The 17138-nt window shown below is 39.5% G+C and overlaps 1 protein-coding gene across 2 annotated transcripts; it reads right to left on the reverse strand.

Moving 5' to 3' along the window:
• On the reverse strand, positions 1-6849 carry Rmp24 (ribonuclease MRP subunit p24). Of its 2 annotated transcripts, XM_076837093.2 has the most exons (5): positions 6732-6849; positions 6631-6653; positions 4519-4718; positions 2663-2862; positions 1-483 (listed from the first exon to the last, which is right to left on the reverse strand). In XM_076837093.2, exons 1-5 carry the CDS (start codon positions 6806-6808, stop codon positions 330-332), a joined length of 654 nt encoding a protein of 217 aa, XP_076693208.1. In that variant the 5' UTR covers positions 6809-6849; the 3' UTR covers positions 1-329. The 2 variants fall into 2 exon arrangements, with proteins under 2 accessions (XP_076693208.1, XP_076693209.1); XM_076837094.2 differs by lacking the exon at positions 2663-2862.
• Positions 6850-17138: the final 10289 nt, after the last annotated feature.

Genomic DNA, 17138 nt, shown 5'->3' on the forward strand with positions numbered 1-17138 from the left:
TCTCATTAAGCTCTCAATTTTATTTTGAAAGAAAATGACATAATGAAAACTGTTAAAACTAAAGGAGGAAAAAAATACTATCATTCAATGTCCACATATATCCTTACTATTTACAAGAACTTTCATGTATTTTTTGATCCTCAATGGCCACCTGTGATGTTTTAGTTATTCACTCTAATGAGATGTTTTCTCTATTACACTGAAGAATGCCAAGAAAAGTCTGCCTAATTTCCATGTATTCAAAGAATAAATTAAAAAAAAAAACTTTTCATATTATTAATTAGAAATTGTACTAGAAAAAATTTCTTATTTTCAAAGTTCAAAAGACTTCATAGAGAGGATAAGAAATTTCTGAAGTCTACCTTTGAATTTTTTTGGGATTCATTCTGACTAAGCAACATTTTTAGTTGAGAGAAGTGTTTCTTTCCTTTTTTCACACTCCGTGAGGAGCAAATGGGTGTTGATTGTCCAGATGTAGGTGTTCTGAAAAAAAATAAAGATAAAAAAATTTTAAAAACTAAGTTATAATGACAAGTGACAAAACAGTCTTCCTGTACAGATAAGTGCTACTACTATAATTTCTCAGTCTTTTGTATTATGGCTATATATGGGCAGTGGCTGTACTCAGAAGTCATTCCTATTTTTAAAACATCTCTTCGTGAAATATCAGGCTATGGACAACATTTAGGAGGTATATAGGGCAGTTGGCCTATAGGTACAGTGTTATCAGATCTGAGTTCTCTTTGAGCCTGAAGTTAACATTCATAAAATTCTAAGCAAGGACTTTAAAACATATTCCTTTTTCATAGCTCAAATGTGAAGGATCTCCAAAGTGAAGGATCTCAACCAACACACAAAGGTACCTTTCCACTGTATCTTCCCCACTAGATTGTCAGCTCTGTAGGGCAGACATTATATTACTCATTTCGCATTATAGTACTTTTTGACAGTGTCAGGCACATAGAAAGCATCTAGAAATGTCCATTAAATAAATAATTCCCCATCTAGGATGATTTAATTTCATTTCCTCCAACTGTGTTCTATCCCCTTGAATCCTTACCTGGGGTCTGAGCTCTCTCTTGATTCCCTATCTATACGGTATATGTACAGTATCTACCATTCTTGCATTTATTCATCTAAGAACAGTGGTTCCTTGGTACTCACAGGGTACTTGATTCCAGGACTCACCATGGATACCCAAATCCATAGATACTCAGGTCCCTTACATAAAATGGCTCAGTATTTGCATATAACCTATGCATACCTTCCTAAAGAGTTTAAGTCATCTCTAGAGTACTTATAATACCTAATACAAGGTAAATGCTTTAGAGAGTTTTTATACTGTATTATTTAGGGAATAGTGACAAGACAAAGAGTCTGTACATATTCAGTACAGACATAATTTTATTTTTCTGAATAAAATCCAGTATGCAATCTACTACTGGCTGAATTTACAGATGCAGAACAGTAGATACAGAAGGCCAACTATAGTCTTGTGTAAATGCAACTTAATTCTTTTAAATAAGCCAAACTTTCTCTCATCCACATTTATCCAATAAAGTAAAAATTGCTATTAAGTTCTTACTACACTAAATATCAAAATAATTAAATCAAAAGTAGGGAAAATTGACTTGAAATTTTATTTTAATTTTTAACCTAATTTTATAAACTTCAAGCCCAATATAAAAAATTCAATACAAAAGCAGAGATAATTCAGTCCTTGCTAGATTTCATTATTAATATTCAAGACTCAGTTTCTCTGTTGTAGCAAAATGTCCCAAGATTCCTTTTATAGTTTCTATGGAATTAAATTTAAACTTAGTGATTAAAGAATCAAGAATTACTAAAATAAAAACATGTATTCAGACTTATTTGAAAAATCCCTATTTAGTCAAATTTCCATAGGATTTCTGATAGAGGAAAGAATAAAAGTAAAGGCTTAAGCAGGAAAGTATACTGTGAGTGATTCAGTTTTCCTGGCACATAACATGAACTAAGGCAAAGTAAGATGGACAGTTAGTTGGTGCTGGATAATAAGGGCTGGAAAGCCATGCTGGAGTATTTGATTCATATGTTGCAGTTAGGTATTAGAGGCTGCTAATCAAAGCTCTGCTTCAGGAAGATGATCAGACTAGAAGGGCTTGAAATTAGAAGCTAGAAGACCCATTAGGAAATCACGGTAATAGTCCTAATAAAAAGTGAATAGGAACAGCAGCAGTTGAGGGGAAAAGGAAAACAGATGTAAATAGTATGGAACGAGAATAGATAGAAATTTATTACAAGGACCACGGGAGTTGTCGGTTATTCTGCCTTTTTTTTTTAGGTAGGACTATTGGAAAGGACATGTTTATTCACAGAATAAGGAACTATGAGGATGCGCAGTTCTGAGTGGTTAGCTGTTTTGGACATATAAGAGTGAATATATTTAACAGGCAGTTGAAAATACACCCAGGGAGAGACTGAAAGAGTATTGTACTTAGAATTCGTATGTACTAAAATGAGAGTTGAAGATATAGAAATGTGTGACATCAGAGAAGAAAAGGGTATGGAGGTGAAACGGGGCCAAGGCCTGATCTGCATATAATATTCAGAAGTATAAACAGAGGAAATCAGAAGAAATTCTTGAGTTCACAATTCAAATAAAACTGATGAATTAGGATACCTGAAAATCAATGCTGGGCTCTTGCCTTTGGAGCCAGGCATATTAGGAGTGAAGTTTGCAAAACTTGGAGACTGTCTCTCTGGTCTCTTAGGGCTGAGTTTGCTTGTAGGAGTGGTATGACTGCTCTTCAATGTGGACAGAAAGCTTCTGCTTTTACCATGATGTTTAACCGTTCTGTTGCATGTTTTACAAGTAATCAACTACCAAAAAAAGAAGAAACATGGGTTATATTTCATCCAATAAACCACATGTTCCCTGGATTCTTACGTCTGGTTGCTACAGAAATAAATAACACATAGGCTGCCCTCTGGGAGACCGCAATTTAGCAGTAGGCATAAGACAAAGACAAATTTAACATTAGAACTTCAAGTCTTTTCCCAATAAAACACAGAAGAATATCACTGAAAATTTAAGTGCCCCCTTTAAATCCTTAGCAATTCTGTAAATAGTTATACAATAACTTATAAAAAACAAATGAATTATCAATATTCTCACACCTCTTCATTCCTGTCATTAGCTTTAGAGGTTGACTTTCTCTTCAAGATTAATTTCTAGGGCTGGGGTTGTGGCTCAGTGGTAGAGTGCTTGCCTAGCATGTGTAAGGCACTGGGTTTGATTCTCAGCACCACATATAAACTAATCAATAAATAAAGGCCCATCAATAACTAATAAAATTTTTTTAAAAAGATTAATCTTTAAAGAAATGGTCCATTGTCTAGCTAATGCCTTTCTTCTACACCTCTCACTCAAAATGCACAGAATTCAGCCCTTGCTTCAACACAATATAAACTGGTTTAGGTGAGATATCTTCAGAAGTTCTGTTTGGCTTTATATTTTTCCAAAAGAGGCTTTAAAAGAGGTCAAAATAAATCAGCAAAATCAACACCCCTAGCATCCTTTAGCTGACCTTTAATTAAAATACATCAGAATGTAAGTTTCATGAAGTTAAAACACTGGAAGACAACAAGGAAGCACTTCTTATCTTCCCATTTAGGAACATTTAACAAATATGTGGCAGTGATACTTTTTGAAAAATATAATTCTCCAAAGAGAAAGAGTAAATTCTCCTTACTCCAGTATTTTCTCTCTTACCCTTTTAACATTTGATTTTATGACAAAACAAAATGCACTTACTTGTCCAATACTGGTAAACTCCTAAATATGGCAATTTTCAATTCAAGTTATTACTAATTATAGCTTTGGGCCAAACCTAAGCTGTTATAATGTCCAATATGCAGCAGTGCCTTCCACTTGAATCTGGATACTTGAAATATGAAGGATACAAAATACATCTGACACTGGCCTCCACCTAGTAAACCATAAGTAATTTGATTTTGTTTTATTCCATTTTATATCCTTAGTACTAAGCACTGAGTGGCATATAACAGAATACTGAATGAATGCAAGACACTCACCTGTTGTTGGGCAAACAAGTAGTTACACACTAACATGGGGGAAATGAATGAACAAAGGACACTAATACCTACATACATACAGTACAGCAGTGTGAAGAAAAGAACTGTTAACTGAAAAAACAGTGTAGTGGTTGGTAATTACAGTTCAAATGGAGTCATTCTGATGTGTCCAAGAAATCCTGACATTTTAACTGTGATTTTAACTGTTCACCAATGAGATCTGAGAACAATTAATAACATACAATGTTTAGTTTTGAGGTAATTATGAAATTAAACAAATGTACTCTTGATGAAACATTAATCACTAGAAAAAAAATTTATGTATATAATAATCCAGATATACTACTACAAATTTCTGAGTTAGAGGCTGATTCTTAACATTATTCTAAGTGACAGAAAAGAATTACAACTTATTAATATATACTGGAACTGAAATCTTACCAATACACTTTTGGAATCTTTATACTTTTTGACTATTTTTGCTTCTTTAAAACTGAGCGTATTATTTCTTGCTTCTCGATTAAGAAGTTTCTGTATTCTGGGTGTCAATTTGGCCTTGGGTTTGAGACGCACTCTAGAGTTATCCAGAACCAACAGCTGGAAACAGTATGGACATGTTTCTTCAAAAGTGCTCTTGTCATCTAAAATTATGCAAATGAAACGATTCAGTAAACTGAACTATTCTATTATCTCAAACAGCTGACATTAAAAATATTAAGAAGAAAAGGTACTGGCATGAGCAGACAATATGTATTCTTTAAGCAAACTTAAAATACAAAAATTTTAAAAACACAAAACTGGCAACAATTTATTTTGCAAAATTCTACAATTCCATCCATTCACTCCTTTTGACAGCTTAGGTCTCCAATATTTGCTACCTGGCTCATTACTTGTCACTACTTTTTAAAAAACAAATTACAGTATGATTTTCTTTTTATAAACAATTAGCACAACCAATGCTTACTGAGTACCTACTGTTGAGCATTGTTCTACAGATGCAAGAACAAGAGTATTACAAATGATCAAAGACAGACATGTCTATAACTTACCTCTGCCAAATGTAAAAGATTCATTTATATTTACTGAGTGACTATTAAGTGCTAGATATTGTTGTGGGTGTTAGAGATACAGCCCTAAACAAAGGACCACAATCTAAGGAGGCACCTTTTAGGTACTGCCAGGAAAAAAAATGTAAGACAGGAAAGAACAGAGTGTGTTGTAATTTTAAATAGGATGTCTAGGGAAGGCTTCATTAAGTGACATTTACAGGTAGGAATCAAAGCACGTTTGTGAGCCAAGAGTTCTAGGTAGGGGACAGGGCAGCTCCAAAGGTTCTGAAACAAACAAACAAACAAAAAACAGTAAGGAGGCCAACCTACAAGGCTGAAGTCAAACAAACAAATGAGAACAGGTCAGAGATGTGGGCCTATCCTATAGGGTTGAATAATCTTTCTAAAGGACTTTTACTCTGACATGGGAAGCCTTTTATGGCAGGGAAGGGTCATGATCTAGTTTTGTTTGTTAATCTCAGTCACTCTGGCTGCTGGTTTGAGAACAGACTGTATGAATGCATGGTAGCTGCTGGCAGTAATCCAGGAAAGGCAGTGGATGCGGTAAAAATTGGCTAGACTTGGTGTTTTTGTTTGTTTGTTTTGTTTTTGTAGGGGGGATTGAACCCAGAGCCCCTTTACCACTGAGCCACACCCTCAGCCCTTTTACTTTTTATTTTGAGAGAGGGAATCTCTAAATTGCTAAGGATCCACTAAGTTGCTGAGGCTAGCTTTGAACTTGTGTTTCTCTTGTCTCAGCGCCTGAACCAGTAGGATTACATGTGTGCACCACTGTGTCGGCTACAATTGGGAAATCTTAAAGCAAACAGAATTTGCAAGCATATTGATGGGGGAGAAGAGGGTTTTTAGGGGGTCAAGAATGGCTCCAAGAGTTTGGTCTGAATAACTCTCAGGGTCAGCACTTACTGAGACGGGTACAACCAAGGCATTTGTTGGCGGTTATGCTCAGGTTTTAGACAGTTAAGTTTGAAATGCATACTAGACATTCAAAAGAGGTTGTCAAGAAGGCATCTGACGTGGGTCTCCAATTCGGAGGGGGTTGGGGCTAGAAATTGGTTAGGCCTGGTATTTAAATACTATGAGACTGGATGAAAAACGATCAGCAAAGAAGTGAGTGTAGCTCGAAAAATGGTCCAAGGGCTGAGTCTGGATCCACTGTAATATTTAGAAGTTGCGGAACTGGGAGGAATCAGCAAAGCAGATCAACAAGTGCTGGAAAAGGTCAAAGATGAATGTGATGACCTGGGGGCCAAATGGAAACTATTTCGAAAACACTGAAAAATGTGTCCAATGTCCAGCAAGATAAGGCACACTCAGGAATGTGGATTTCTCATAAAACTGGGAAACTTCCGCTCTGTTTTGCTTTTAAAACGAGACAAGTGAGTCGATCAGCCTTCTCTTTTAGATCACTAGGAGCGCTGTGCGGAATGGGCACAGCAGGGCAACTGGACCTAACCCCCCAACAGACAGGGGTCCTCCCTACCGTGTGACGAACTGTAGGCCCAGCTGTAAAAGAGAAAGAGACACGTTAGGAGCAAAGGAACACCTCCCGCCCGCTCCCACTCCCCTCCGTCCCTCTCCTACAGGAGATAGCGGGCCTGGCCCGGGCAGCTCTCGACTAGGTTTCGCGCCGCAGCCTCCAAATAGTGCTTCTGCCTCATCTTCACTACCACTTGGCGCGGAGACCAAGCGAAAAAAAGAGACGCCGGATGTCGGCTTTCTAGCGTCATCAGCGTTGGCCTCAGGATTCAAGTTCCTGTCGGAAACGGGCACCGGCAGCTAAAGGTTCCGGGTTCTTTCGCGTCCCGCCTGGCGCGCAGGCGTGCCCAGCCGGGAGCTCGCCTTCATCACTGTCCTGGACCAGCGTCCTCTGTTCTGCCTGGTCCGCTTAAACCCTCCGCGAGGTTCTTGACCAGGCAAGGGCGGCAAGGTCTGGAACTTAGTGTCTTCCTCTTCCGCTCGCTTGCTCCTTGACCGCTGTGTTATCCCGTCACGGTCAAGTTTTTCTGGGTAGCGGGAAAAGGCAGGGTTTATGATGAGATTAGTCAACTAGCTAGTCATCCACATTTTTTTCCCCTCACGTTTCTAGTTCGATTTTTATTCTTGTACATTTTTTATTGACATCAAGTGTATCTTCACTTAAGCGTAAGCAGCTGACGTTTCTTTCAAGGTGGATAACAGGTTATGCAAAGACCCCTTACGACTTTTCCATCTGCATTGAAATAAAATGCAATGAGGACTGAAGGTGTGCCAGGAACTTCTTAAAAGCATCTTAATAACTATTAATTCATGTAATCCTCAGGACAACCTCATAGCACAGGTGAAATTTCACTTCATCATGTAGAAAAACCTTTTAAACGTGGTGGAATCTATTTCTAGACTCTTTGTTCTGTTCACTGACCAATGAAGCAGAAAAGAGGAAACATGCACACACTGTGCCTGGTGCCCAGCAGACTTTCCTTCGGCCAGTCCTCTCTTCTCTCCTCTGAGCATCACACTCCTATACATAGATGCCCCTCAGCATCTCTACTGAAATTGCAACTTCTTTTCTCAGTCGAGATGTGGCCAAACAGCACTCTTGGTCTCTTCCACCATTCTGCCTGGCTGCTCAGTCTTCTTCCATCTTAGCACACCCAACCTCACTGCATTTCCTCTTTCCTGACTTGCAATTGGTCTGCGTACACGTCCTGTTGGCTCTCCACCAACAGCAAACCACTATGCTGTCCACTTCTCTGCACCATCATGTCCATCGTGTTCTCTTGCCTGTGCCTCTAACACAGTCCCCTCCATTCTTTTCCTGATTCCTTTCCTATTCCCCCAGTTCATTCTCAACAAAGCAGACTAGACAGCCTTCTTAAAATGTACAGTAAATGATTTTTGTGAATATAAAATGTTCCTGCTCAGAGACTTCTCAAGGCTCCTTAGTGCACTTGGAACACCAGCACCTGGTCATGCTTTCCAGGGCCCTCTCTGGGCAGATGACTGCCTTTATCTCAGACCTCATCTGCTCACTGCTCTTGCAACAATGGCCTTCTCTTTTGTCTCTCAAACACATCCTGTTGAGACCTCCTCCTGGGTCTTTGCTGTTCTCTGCTTTGAATGAGAATCCCTCTCTTGGCTGCTTGTCCTTTCAAAGGCCTTCCTTGACTCTCTGAATAAAAGAGTTTCTCCCCTCCCATCAAGTAATTTTCTTCCATTACTTGTTTTTACTTGTGTCATATGTTAAATGAAACTAAATCTGACCTGAGGATGCCTTTGTACTTGAGTCCTTATGTAATGAACTAATATAACCTAATGAGTATGTAAGCTAACTGAATATCTAACAGATGGATATACTCTTCTAATAAATAGCTGAATCTCAGCCAATCATGGTAGCTGAGCCTCATAAAAATCACAGGTGGCCAACTGATCAACCAAGTTCAGATGAGGCAAATCCGGAGCTGTTACTAGTCAAGCTGTCTCTGTACCTCACTTCCATTTTCTGCCCATAAATGCTGCCTGCCCACGTTCCAAATCAAATCTCTCTGAATCTGTTCTGGTTTTGAGGGCTGCTTGGTTTGTGAGTCATTCTTTGCTTGATTAAATCCTGTTAAATTTTATATTGTCTAAAGTTCTTTTAACACATAGTAACCTTAGTATCTGCAATCACCTTATTCATTCATTGTTTACCTGTACCTATCCGGAGTGAACTAAGGGCAGTAGAACTTGGTGTGTCCTATTTGCTGTTCTGGATATTGCCTGTTGCCTGGCACAGAGAAGGGGCTCAATAAAGATTTGCTAAATGAGTAGGTTCTCACAGCCCTGGTAGCCAGACACTGTTGTTATTCCTACTATACTGGTAAGACCAAGGCTCAGAGAGAAGTTACTCAATCACACAACTGATGTTACACTTGAGCCAGCTTCTTTGGCTCTGAAGTCCCCGATCTTCATGTTGGTCCTTTTCTTGCCTGATTCACCCGTCATTGATCTCCTAACACATCACAAACCTTTAATAGAAGGGTGTGTTTTCTGAATTCAGGTTGCTTCAACCATATTAATCTCCTCTGCATCATTTCCCTGCTTCCAAAAAAAATATAAATCTAACTAAACATAGTCTAAACATCAAGCTTTCTGTTATCACCAGCGCCATGTCTCCTTTCTCTAGAGAGCTTGTACTTTAAATATCTCCTGCCCAGAAATTATTTTTCCATTTCAGTAAGAAGGCAGAATGAGTGTAAAGATCAGCTGGCACATTTGGACTCTGGTCTGTTACTAAGTGGCTTTGTAATGGTGAACAATTTTCCTCAGCTTGACTGTACCTCAGTTTAGGGATCTGAAAAAGAAGAGGCTAAAACTATAACTAAATGTGGTTCTAGATAAGTGTGATTTGTGCACTCACTCACCATGTGCCTGGAACATGAAGGTCAGAGTACAAAAGGGATGGGAGCTTGCCTTTCAACTTTAGGCCCCCCAAATCTAGTGAAGGGCTAGTGACCCAAGGAACAGGGCTGTCCCCTACATGTCCACCCAGTCCCTCATGCTCATCACCAGCAGCCTTTACCACCCCACTTCTCTCAAGAGGTAAGATAAATGTCTCAGAACCATTGCCACAAACTGATATATATATATATATATATATATATATATATATATATATATATATATTTACTAATTTGATTTTAAAAAAACTTAGAGGTTATCTTTAGATAATTAGAGGTACAAATGCAAAACCCTGAGCTCATTATTTAGCTGGGAATTACTGTAGCAAATATTGATGTTGATTGGGGAAAAAGAAAGGCCTGGAGAAAAGTAGAAAAGAATTACTCATCAATAATTTTATGATTTGGAAAGATGCCAGTACTTTTTTGAGTGTCCATTCCAACACCCCAGAGAAATCAGAGCTCTTGATCTACATGGTTGGATTATTTTGTGGTAACATTGACTTAAGCCTGTCTTTGTCTGATGCACGTGTTAGCTGAGACTTTCAGTTTCACATAACATTTAGCAACTTCAATTTGTGAAAGCCAGTCAAAGAAGAGCAACTCTGCCAGGCCCAAGTATAAGCCTTGTCCAGCAGTCCAGTGGACTCAGAGAGAGGTGAAGTGGGAGACGCTCAGGATCCTGAACAGAGCCAGGGATTCGGAGGGCCACCCCTTTCCCAGTTCACGCTCAGGAGTGGGGTGAGTACCTACATAGGCAACCCAGCAGTGTAGACTCACCTTCTATTCACTGCCTGTTTCAGCTTCTGGAAGGTTTTCCTTTGTGAGAATACATGTATGAATCATGTTCTACCCATAGTAGTTAGTAGTTTTGTTTTTCAATTTCATTCATTTTGTCCCTTAAAAACACATTTTTATCTTTGAAATTTTCAAGTGCAAAAGTAATGCGAACATGAAATGAGCCCATCACCCTGTTGTAGGGACGAACGAGTCAAGGCACCGAAGGTAGCAGGAAACAGTTTTATTTGGCTGCAGCCAGGTTCAGAGGGCACAGTTTTTGGAGTAATCAATTAACCCCTTGAACCCTGAGTTCAGGGAGTTTCAGAGTTTTATACCCAGCATGTAAGGGGAGGGGCTCACAAGTTCACAGTCTGCAGAAGTTCACATAAAAGCAGCTTTTTTTCTTTCACTTTTTTTGGGCAAGTTAACCTTTCAAGGACAATAACTGAGAAGGGGAGAGCATCTTCTCCCCTTTCTTTGCTCCCCTGCCAGCTGTTACCATGGAGCCCATTTGTAACTTATCTTAAAAATGTAGACATTTCTGTGAAGTCCCAACTCAAGGCCAGAGGACTTGTTTGCACATTTCTTCAAAGTACTATACTGGATATGTTTGTGAAAAACTAGTAAGGGGTGTCCAGCACCTGGAGTGCTGGTATCTTCTCGGTCAGTGGCCAAGTAAAACAGGGCAACATGAAAATAGGAAGTTTATCTACATTGAACTCTTTTGCAGAGACTCTTTTGCTGGCAGTCCTAAAATCAGTCTGGGTGAAGACTTCTGGAGAGGCCCAGTTAAGACTTTTCAGTGGAGAAAGGGGGTGCCGCTTCAACCCAGCTTCAATAACTATCAATAAATAGTCGATCTTATTTTGTTTGTACTTGCCTCTGCTCCTCCACCCCTTTGCTCTCCCACTGGATGGATTGTTTTGAAGCAAATGTCTGTAGGGGTTTCAGTATGGCAGGAGCTGAATGATTTGTACAGACAACCAGAGTGCAGCTGGAAAAAAAAATCCCACAGCTAATATACAGGTTGCCAATTTTAAATATCCACCTGAAGCCATTTCAGTCCTTCCCTTATCATCTTCTGCCTCACCTCTTGCTTTGAAGAAAACTAGAGTCCACCATGTATATGTCATTTAGGAAGAATCAGCAAACTATCAGAAGGGATCAGTGAGAAATCTGTGGGGAGGCAATAGAGATCTAGACTGAGGGAGATCACCAGGGTCACTGGCTTACTCTGTCTTCCTGCTCCAACATCCTTAACACGTGGCTTCATCCTCATGATTGCAAGATGGCTGCTGCACCTCTGGGTGCCTTTTTCCAGACAGAAAGAAGGAAGTCCAAAAAACCAAAGGCCAAATGTTCTCTCTGATACATGGATGCTAACTCATAGCAAGGGAGGGGAGGGAGGGGAAGAATAGAAGTTCATTGGATTAGACAAAGGGGAATGAAGGGAAGGGAGGGGGAATGAGAATAGGAAAGACAGGGCAATGAATCAGACATAGCTTTCCTTTGCTCATGTATGAAAACACAACCAATGTAACTTCACATTATGTACAACAAGAAGATAGGGATCCTAACTGGAATGGTTTGTACTCCATGTATGCATAATATGTCAAAATAAACTCTACAGTTATGTATATCTAAAAACAACAAATAAAATAAAATAGAGAAGTCCAAAAAAACTTTTTAAAAAAAAATTCAGACAATGAAACCTCTGATTCCTTAACCAAATCTGAGTTACATAGCTTCAAGGGGCTCCATGAAAGACAGTGTTTTTGCTTTGTTAGCCTCTGTAATAAAGTTGGGGGTGAACTTGGGGTAACCAGTTAACAAAGAACGTACAATGAAGGAGTTCCCTTAGTGTCCTGCCCCTCCCTCCATCATCATCCCTTTTTCTTCTCTCTGTGTTTAGGGGGGTTCCCTCTGCCAAAGTTGCTCCAGTGTCCTCCCTGGCATCCCCAGGAACCTTATTCTTCAGTTGCTGTCTCTGTCTCCATACATATATTTTTTCTCTCTCTCTCCCCTTGCTTTTCTCCTTAGCTTATAAGTGCATACACACAGCAGCCATCTAGTTGTCTCTTGTTTTTGACAGCAGGGATTGAACTCAGGGCACTTGACCACTGAGCCACATCCCCTGCCCTATTTTTTAAATTTTATTTAGAGATAGGGTCTCACTGAGTTTCTTAGCACCTCGCTTTTGCTGAGGCTGGCTTTAGACTGGCGATTTCCTGCCTCAGCCTCCTAGCTGCTGGGATTACAGGTACGCTCCTGGCTCTAGTTGTCTCTTGATGTTCTGCCTCATCTGCTCCACCGCCTGGCTTCTCAAACTACCTGTCCATACTCAGTGCCTCCCCTGTCCCTTCCTGTCCACTTCTCCACTTACTGAAGTTCTGCTTCCAACCCCATCACTGTCCTATTCTTGTGTCACCAAATGATTTTGTATCACCTCCTCCTCTGTGTCACCTTTGGTCCTCCATTTATGATGGGATTACATCCCGAAAATATCATAAGTCAAAAGTGCATTGTCTATATTTCACTCTATTCTTAGACTTCTCGATTCTTATACTTCTGTCTCGCTTCCTACGCGGGATATGAAATTTGGGTTTCCCATGTGTGAAATGTGCTGTTGAGAAACACGGCAAAAAGTCACATGACAAAGAAATAATTTTGGAAAGTGAAGGCTGGTTGGCACTGTGATCTTAGGGATCCTGCTTCCACACTGCACACTGGAAGGTGAGACAGAGAGAGAGAGAGAGAGAGAGAGAGAGAGAGAGAGAGAGAGAGAGAGAGAAGCCTGTGTTTGCTTTATTTATACAAGAGGGCTTCAAAAGATTTCAATGGAATGTTCTTTTGCCAAATAAGAAGGAGGGCACACCCAAATCTAGAGCTACAGAGCAGCCTCTCTAGCTGATTGAAGACCGCGTGCTTTGCGAAATAAGCCACAAAATGACTTGCAAACCAGACCAAAAATCTCCTTGGCTCCAAGGCCTAGCAGAGGCTATTCAGATAGCTCAGGAGTGGCCCCCCACATTTCACCTACAAAAACATCATAGCTTAGCCACATGGCACCCTTCAGAGTATGGATTGTTTGACTGCAGGGCTGACTGGGAGCTGTGACTCACTGCCACTGCCCAGCACCCCAAGAGCTCTAGGACCACATATCATTTGCTCAGGAAAGTGTCATAAATCAAAATATGGTTTCTACTGAGTGCATATAACTTTTGCATCATCATAAAGTTGAAATGTTGTAAGTCAAATTGTTGAGAGTCATGGACCATCTGTTCTTGATCCTGGTCAATACCATCCCTCCTTCCATCAATTTCTGCTTCTCTCTGTGCCCCTCTATCTCTAGTTTTCTCCTAATCTCTGTACAAACTTCTGACTGGTCATCATTTGCACATCTCTATGTCTTTTTTATTTATTATTTTTAGTTGTAGATGGACACAATATCTTTATTTTATTTATTTATTTTTATTTGGTGCCTGAGGATCGAACCCAGTGCCTCCTGCATGCTAGGCAAGTGCTCTACTGTTGAGCTACTTTTCTCCTCAGCCCTGTCTCTATGTCTTTATATACCTTCCTATCTAGTTTGGCTCCTTTCTGTTTTCCTCTGCTGCCCTTTTGGACTCTACAAGCTGGCTATCTTACCAGAGGTATATTTTTTAATTTATTGTCAGACAATCAGAAAGCATATAATGAGCCTATTAATATAAGGTAAGTTTCAAAGCCAGGCACCATGGTGCATGCCCATAATCCCAGTGCTCAGGAGGATGAGGCAGGAGGATCTGGTTCACAGCCAGCCTCAGCAAAAGTGAGGCCTTAAGCAACTCAGTGACAGCAACCCTTTCTCCAAATAAAATACAAAAAAAAGGGGCGGGGGCTGGGGATGTGGCCCAGTAGTGGGTGAGTGCCCCTGAGTACAATCCCTGGTACCCAAAAAAAAAAAAAAAAAAATCAAACTAAGGGTGATGTAGCATCCAGTAGAGCTGTAGAGGCCATGCTGGGACCTACAGAGTTTGTGCAGTTCCAGCACATACACTGTTTCACAGGACAGACTGCTTCCCCATAGGACAGCTCTGAGATACACAAGAATCTTCACCTGCAGAGCCAAAATATGCCTCCCTATACCTTGACTTCCACATCTCCATTATCCTAGGCCTGGTGAGACAGAACCATTCTCCTCTCTCCTCATTATCTCTTGGCCAACATCATGAAGACCCATGTCATGTTTCCCCTGGATGCTTTTCTCACTGGGCATGTTACCTCCAAGTTCTTCACATATTCCTTAGGTGACACAGTTGCCAGACTCCTCAGGGACTGTTTTCTTTGAACCAGGCACCTCTGGTTTGTCCAAGAGCCTTTGGAACATGGCCCTGGCTCTGCCTATGATGCTCCATGTGTGTGCTGTGAGCTGGGCAGAGATGGTAAGTGCCTGTGTTAGAGTAGTAGTGTGTATTTTATGATGTTCCTTCTCTTCATTTTATAATGAATTGGTTCAAATTCATGAACTAATAATGATATCTCAAAAGCTACCTCATTGCCATTGGAAGATAGTCATTATTTTGAAATTTGTAAATAAAGGAAAATAATTAGCCATTCATCCTGTGTTTCTTATACTATAATGGGACATGTGCACAGAAAATGAAGAGACATTTGTTTTTGTAGAAGTATTCATAAAACAGAATACTATTACTCGTTTCATTAACAAACGAAGAAGGAATCACAGAATTAAAATATTGCCCCTCTGCATTTCTGAGTGAATGAATGATTGGGCAGTAAGCATCAACAGTTGCTGACATCACCAAATGAGGCAAGCAGGCAAGCCTGTGTCCTCTGATGAAAGAGCATACCATCATCCATGAGGTACTCTTGTCAATAAAATCAAACCCAAATCTGGTAAAATCTCTGTATGCCACTGCAAAATGACAGAAAATATAGAAGACAGAGAAAGCTGTTAAACCACACCACAGGGCCATCATTTAGGAAAATCCAGACCATGGGAAACTCATAATAGTGACTCATTTTATTCACTACAAAAATCACAAAGTGAGGGGCTGGGGTTGTGGCTCAGCTGTAGAGTGCTGGCCTAGCACGTGCGAGGACTGGGTTTGTTCCTCAGCACCAAATAAAAATAAATAAATAAAATAAAGGTATTGTGTCCAACTACAACTAAAAAATAAATATTAAAAAATCACAATGTGAGAGAGATGAAGAAGTAACTTAATAAAAAGGGACGTAATAGGTCTACCCATTTGCAATGTGTGGACCTCACTTGGATTCTGATGCAAACTATCAAAACCCCTACTGCTTCATGATATTTATGAGACATCTGGATATTTGAGAATATTGAAGAATTATTATTAACTTTTGGATTATCATGGTCATTTAAATATATTACAAATATACAGTGAATGTTTACAGTTGAAATGAGAAATTCCTGGGCATTGTTGAAAAATCAGATTGGAAAGAAAGAAAGAAAGCTGAGGGTCTGAAGATGTAGTTTAGGGGGGAAAAAGGGGGTTGTGGGCTGGGGTTGTGGCTCAGTGGTAGAGCGCTTGCCTAGCATGTGTGAAGCACTGGGTTCGATTCTCAGCACCACATACAAACAAATAGGTGAATAAAGGTCCATCAACAACTAATAAATAAGAAAGTAGGGGGGGGGTGAATAAAATCAGATTGACCACAACTAAGCAATTGTTGGCAATGAGTTTGTTATACTTATCCTTTTTCATTTTATAAAACCTTATTATGGAAATTTCAAACATGTACACAATGAAAACAATAGTATGATGGAGACTTGTCTATATATTGAAGTTGGATAATATATAGACAAGGCTCCATCAGGCTCCTTCCTGAGCCTCCCAAGTCACTAGGATTATAGGCATTTACCATTGCACACGGCTAGACACCTAAGGTGAAACTTAAATTATTAGTTGTGAGCCTCTCTTCCTTTCTATTGTACTTTATTTTTACGGTACTGGGGATTGAACCCAGAGACTTGTGCTTGCTAGTTAAGCACTCTACCAACTGGGTTATATCTCCAGCCCTCTAATGTACTTTAAAAAAAAAAAAATATATATATATATGTATTTTTAAGTTGGACATAATACCTTTATTTATTTATTTATTTTTATGTGGTGCTGAGGATCAACCCCAGGGCCTTGCACATGCTAGGAAAGAGCTCTACCACTGAGCCACAACCCCAGCCCTCTAATGTATTTTTTAAAGGCTATGAATTTCCCTCTAAACACTGCAATTGCTTCAACACACAAATCACAATATGTTACTTTTCATTATCATTCAATTTGAAATCTTTTCTAATTTTCCATGTAATGTTTTCTCAGGCACATATATCGCTTTAGAAATATGTCATTTAATTTCCAAGTATTTTGGACTTTTCTGGATATATTTATTGATATCTAATTTAATTCCATTATGGTCAGATAACATATACTGTACTGTAAGATTTCAATCTTTTGAAGGATAGATGTTTCCCAACTTACCTAAAATTTGAATTTTAATACTTTCCTGGTCTATTAGTAAGTGGTATTCTAATCTTTTGTGATGCAGGGCCATGGCAGTGAGCTGTAACTCCCAGTTAGCCACTTGAACACCAGCTTAAATAGTCAACACTCTACAGTATACTGTGTTGCTAGGCTATGATATTTAGTAGGTTAAGTGTAGTAAATGCATTTTTTTTTTACTTTTAATATTTTTAACTTATAATGGATTCATCAGGACGTAACCCCATCCTAAGTCAAGGAGCATTTGTGTGTTGAGAGAGATTTTATGG

This window comes from Callospermophilus lateralis, chromosome 17, assembly GCF_048772815.1.
Source record: "Callospermophilus lateralis isolate mCalLat2 chromosome 17, mCalLat2.hap1, whole genome shotgun sequence".
NCBI classification, from domain to species: domain Eukaryota; kingdom Metazoa; phylum Chordata; class Mammalia; order Rodentia; family Sciuridae; genus Callospermophilus; species Callospermophilus lateralis.

Excerpts from the sequence above, each read along its gene's own strand:
- Rmp24 (XM_076837093.2), bottom strand. The coding sequence starts at position 6,808 with ATGAGGCAGAAGCACTATTTGGAGGCTGCGGCGCGAAACCTAGTCGAG. Across the intron at positions 4,719-6,630 it reads GGCCTACAGTTCGTCACACG|ATGACAAGAGCACTTTTGAA; the intron begins GTAGGGAGGACC and ends GCATAATTTTAG. Across the intron at positions 484-2,662 it reads AGCCCAGCATTGATTTTCAG|AACACCTACATCTGGACAAT; the intron begins GTATCCTAATTC and ends ATTTTTTTTCAG.